The sequence below is a fragment of the Montipora foliosa genome, chromosome 1 (assembly GCF_036669935.1).
Source record: "Montipora foliosa isolate CH-2021 chromosome 1, ASM3666993v2, whole genome shotgun sequence".
NCBI classification, from domain to species: Eukaryota; Metazoa; Cnidaria; class Anthozoa; order Scleractinia; family Acroporidae; genus Montipora; species Montipora foliosa.
The window spans coordinates 25,243,145-25,248,144 of NC_090869.1; the positions used below are offsets into that span (position 1 = coordinate 25,243,145).

At 41.7% G+C, this 5,000-nt stretch overlaps 2 protein-coding genes across 3 annotated transcripts in view; one reads left to right on the forward strand and one right to left on the reverse strand.

Annotated features, from left to right (window-relative positions):
• The window catches only part of LOC137994656 (kelch-like protein 8), a 9,349-nt gene extending 8,146 nt beyond the window's left edge, over positions 1–1,203 (forward strand). For both annotated transcript variants that reach the window (XM_068840270.1, XM_068840264.1), the window contains exons 3-4: positions 78–345; positions 490–1,203. In XM_068840270.1, coding sequence (XP_068696371.1) covers positions 78–345; positions 490–915 — 694 coding nt within the window. In that variant the 3' untranslated portion in view covers positions 916–1,203. The remainder of the gene's footprint in view (positions 1–77; positions 346–489) is intronic.
• A 518-nt stretch (positions 1,204–1,721) lies between these two features.
• LOC137994648 (uncharacterized) overlaps positions 1,722–5,000 on the reverse strand; it is an 8,974-nt gene continuing 5,695 nt past the window's right edge. Inside the window, exons 4-5 of the mRNA XM_068840256.1 lie at positions 3,293–3,552; positions 1,722–2,172 (exon numbers count right to left, since the gene is read on the reverse strand). Coding sequence (XP_068696357.1) covers positions 1,867–2,172; positions 3,293–3,552 — 566 coding nt within the window. The 3' untranslated portion in view covers positions 1,722–1,866. The remainder of the gene's footprint in view (positions 2,173–3,292; positions 3,553–5,000) is intronic.

Below are 5,000 nucleotides of genomic sequence, written 5' to 3' on the forward strand. Positions count from 1 at the left end.
TTTCCGTCTAACGATGGCGCTTTGCAAGTGACTCATTTATTTCCTTAGTTTAAACGACTTTTTTGTCGTCATTGTAGAAAGAAACCTCTCGACAGTGCATCGTTATTTGACTGGAATCAACACGAATGGAGGAAATTGGCTTCTATGGTAACTGCTCGTGCATACCCTTGTGGTACCTCTGATAAATCACGGGCTCGCTTCGTGGTGGCTGGAGGATTCAATAACAAAGAGCTTAGTTCGGTTGAAATGTTTGACATCAAGTCGGAAAAATGGCTCAAAGCTCCTGCTATGCCCACGGCACGGACCAAGTGTGGAGGGGCAATTATTGGTGATTACTTTGCTGTGGTAAGTCTCAGTCGACGGGTAATAGTTGATGTTTCTAACTTCGTAACGATTTCTTGTTTGGAGACCTGCCTCCAAGTGAAATCAGCAGGGCATTTTACTTGTAAAATTGTTAATTCTTTATATCAACATTAACCTTATTTTCAGGCAGGTGGAGATGCGTTTGGTCGCCCTACAAATATAGTAGAATGCTTCAACTTGAAAACAGAAAAGTGGGAGACATTGCCGAGCATGAATTCTCATCGTCGCCGTTGTGCTGTTGTCGCGGTGGGTGAGAAGTTGGTTGTAGCAGGAGGACTCACCCAAGGTGACTACTCTCTTGACTCAATTGAAATGTTCGATCTACGAAACCGGAAGTGGTTTGAACTTCCCAACATGCCGTGTCCGCGCTTTGGCTGTGGTACTTGCACAATTGATTCGCAGATGTTTTTAATTGGTGGAAATGAAAAGCTGTGGATGAAGGCGTACTCCAATCGACTTGACTCATTTGACGTGATGTCACAGCAGTGGGAAGTGCTTCCAGGCATGGCGCATAGACGCCTCCACCCCGCTGCTGTCTCCCTCAGCCTCTAAGTTTGTCCTGTACGTCAAGTATAAGAATCCGTAGGCAGAAAACAAAAACAATGGAATCTTGATATCCAAGCTGGAATTCCAATGACCATAGGTTTTTTTTATAATTTGTTCTTGAAATGATGTAATTTTTGACTTGAGAAAATCAACGATAATTTTTGTGATTTAACCATACGAACGACTAAACACTCGTTGGTTTTGAGACTCTTAATTAATTTGTTATTTTTTTGTGGACAAAAATGGTATTCCAAGAGAATTGTTTTAATAAATGAATTTAAAAATTTTTGAACACCCATCGACGCAGAGTTTTTTATGGTTACAGTTAAATTAAGATAAGTTGATTAATTTCTAACAAAAAGAAAACGATATGGATCGATCTGTCATCGTCATGGCGATGACTTGATGTTGGTTATGGTGACAACAATGACGGTGACAACAATGACGGTGGCAACAAGATGTTGAAACAGGGAATGAAACAGACCACAGCATGAAAAACAATTAGTAAGAATGATTTTGCGGACAAAATAGTTTGTCGTTGAAGTTCCAAATTTCAAATGATGTTTTTTTTAGAATTACATTGCGCACTCGAACATGGACGTCTAAACATCCAGTTTTCTTTACGTTTGACCACTGCTACCTCATCGGTCTTTCCATTCTTGTCGTTCTTTATTTTTAACGAGAACTGAAATATCTACAAAGAGCAGGTGTATTTCTTCTGTTCTTTCTCAGCGACGAGTGGAGACCCTTTCCAAGAGATGTTACCCGCCATCTCCTGTCCCGTCTGCCGGGAAAAAGTTTTAGAGACAAAGATACAGCATGTAATGAACGTTACTTAAAGCTTGTTCTCGTCCTCGCAGTCGCTTGCATTGTTTATCTAGCCCTGCCTCCGACAGGCGAAGGAGGAAAGGTAAGGGTGGAAGAGACAAGGCAATGTAGCAAAATGAATCTTATTTATTAAGCACCAACTCTTTGATGGCTTTTGCCAAGAGCAGGGTGATAAAAGTGATAAAAATCCGGGATCTTTAGTCTCTCGACTTCTAATCCAGACATGAGAATGCGATCCAGTAGTTCCCAGTCCTCTCCGCCCCATTCCGTGAACTCCTTGATATTCATTCCACCCACGCGATCGAAATCCGACTTGTAGATCGCCAAAAGACCAAATCCCAGCGTCTCCCAGTAGCCTAATGGCAGATCAGGGTAGTAGCCACAACGTAGTCGTTTTACAACTGGAGCAAACGCCATCTTTCCTTCAACGCAGTGCTAAAGGGAAGAAAGAGAAATATGATAGAACAGCGAAGGAATTAGGGAGATTTAGCGTTAAATCAGACAGCACACTGCCGCTTGCAATAAAACCACGAAAATCGTCTTAAACTAACTTGTCTCTTTCTTGTGAGAATTTGTTCGATGTGTGTAGGTAACAAGCAAAAAATTAAATAAAATCAAACGAGTTTCTTTGATTTTTGATCGAACGCAAATTTCAGCTTGCCGTTTGCCGCGAAGGCGACGTGAAATATTAACGCCCCGTTTAAACGGTTTCAACAGTTGACTCAACTTGCATTCAACACTCAGTTGAGCCAAATGTTCCTCTAGTTCTTCGTTCCTAACGATCAAGTTTCGCGAAAGTGTTGGTTCTTTTGTTGCCGCAATGATGGAACCGTTTGAACGGCCTCCGCACAACGTCGTTTTTGCGTCCAACGCTTGCCCAACATCCGTTCAACTTTTATTGAACGAATGTTGGTCAAATGTTGAAACCGTTTAAACGGGCCTTTAAGCGTTTTTTCTCGTCTGCCGCAAACCGCAAACGTCTGAAACTCGCGTGTCTCCGATCTTGACGTCCCGCGTTTTAAGGTTTGAGGTTCAAGTTTCAACCGAAATGCAAGAACCCTGTCTAGCGGTAAGTGAATGATGGCAAAGTTTTTCGCTAGTTTTAAACCTTTAAAGACACGTTTGACGATAAATTTACTTTCCTTAAAGAGCTCTCGAGAGAGGTTTGTTTCATTCAATGCAGTTGAAAATAAATTCCATCGCGGTTGCCGAGTTCTTGGTCGCAGAAACCGAGTTCTCGGCAACCAGGCTGACACTCGTTCACCCATTGACAAATAAATTTTAGCGGAGGATTTGCAGTGGTGTGGCAAGGTCTCAGATCATCCACGATGATGGGTCACCCACTTTGTGGATTACGAATTTAGATTTAGATTTAGACATCCGTGAACCCATGCGTCGACATAAACAAACATCTTTTCCTGCGAGTATGGCTTGGTGAATAACATAGCCAAGCTGAACGAGGGGTTTTTGTGCGTCTGTGCCGTCTTATGCCCTGTAATGCCGTTAAGAAAACTCTGGTCTCTCTGAAAGTTTCAACTTCATAAGTTTTCCTTACCTTAGGAATAGTAGTTATTAGTTTGGGAGGGATCTTAAGATGAAGGTCCGAGAGGAAAATTATACTATGAGGGTCAGTAACAGTTTGTGCCCCACGCTGAAGGGCCAGTGCTCTCTGAAATCTCTCCTTTGCAGGAATCTTTACAACATTGAAAGACTGAAGTGAACTCCTTTCAAGCGTTTCTTCTATATTTATGTCGTTACTTTCGTAATCAACTATGATCACATGAACGTTTAAATCCTGTGTTTGACGAACTATTTCTGCAAAAAAGAGAAGAGGAGATAATTAGTAAGTGAAAAGAGAGGGTGAAATTCGACTTGTCAAACATTCTGGGGCTTCCCTTCCATATGCTCTTGGGAAATACTGATTTGACAGGGGATGATCAGGTTTAGCAGCACTCGCCGTCTGCAGGTGTTTTTTCTCCGCGTAGTCCAGTTTTCCCACCTTAATTTGATCTATTTTTATTTGTTTTGATTTACAACCTCCCCAATTGGTACTGGCACTTGTTCCCGGCTATGTAAGCTTTATTAACTGATTGTTACGGCCAGAATAAGCCACTTTCAAAAATACCATAGTACTCTTTGTTTGGCCTCAAAAATTTGGCATTGAGCATTGTTTCAATGTTCCCAAGAGAAAATAAAAACAATGCTTATGCAAAATGTTGGAGGCCAAACAAAGAGTATTACGGTATTTTTTTTTGGAGTGGTCCAATATTATGTTTATGACTAGAATGGAGACTCCAAAACAAGGTGAGACACTTCGTGACACATACATGAGTAACATTTGGTGACTTTACGTGTGAAACGGATCCAGTAACGGATGTAACAACTCCCAATTACTTGGTTCTGACGATGTTGGATGGTGTTGGCAGTTGTGTGCAAAAGGAGAGGAAACAACAACCAAAAATGTAAGGGTTAGGGTTAGGGCAGTTTATTATGGGAAGGATAAGACCCATAAAAAACACTTACAAAATTCAGGTGCTATGTCGTTTTCAACATATTAATGCTTGCTATCTCCATGGAGACCATAGGTAATGCGCGCGCGTGACCCCAACAATGTTGGAAGAGATGTGCAAAAGGATCCTCGCAGTTATGGACGCAATTTTAGCAATTGCGTAGAGAAGCCTGAAAAATTCAGTACTTCAACGGGGGGTTTCGTTTCACAACTGGATTCATTTCACATATATCCTTTCGTTCTTGGATCCAACATTTTTGAGCTAGACTTCGGCGATCACGGAGCAAAAGAAATGTTGGGAGTTCTTGGCTCCAAATTTGGACCAAGGAAAGGAAAAAAAAGTAAAGGAACTTTATTTAAGGACGTTCGCGCCCATTGCTACTGCGCATATTTTCGCACATGTCACGCACACGTCATATATTGCAGACCACGAAGGTAAACACGATGCTAAAGGCGCAAACATTTTCCACAAGAATGGAACAAGAAAGCATGTGGCATCATGGGCTAGCTGTGGACCCAGGTCTTCTCGGAAATATCACGCAATGGCGTGACAGTGCGAATAGACATCGCTTTGAGAACTTCGCAGCGATTTTACTCTCTTAAATGCTCGGTGACCCCCATTTTTCTTTCCGTAGATCACTTCCTTTCCTGATTTTGTCCATTTTAACAAAAAACAAAAAAATCTGTACGTGAGAACTTACAAATATTTCGCCTTTTATGCTCTCGTGCAACAGCTCCCAACGGCACACAGCAA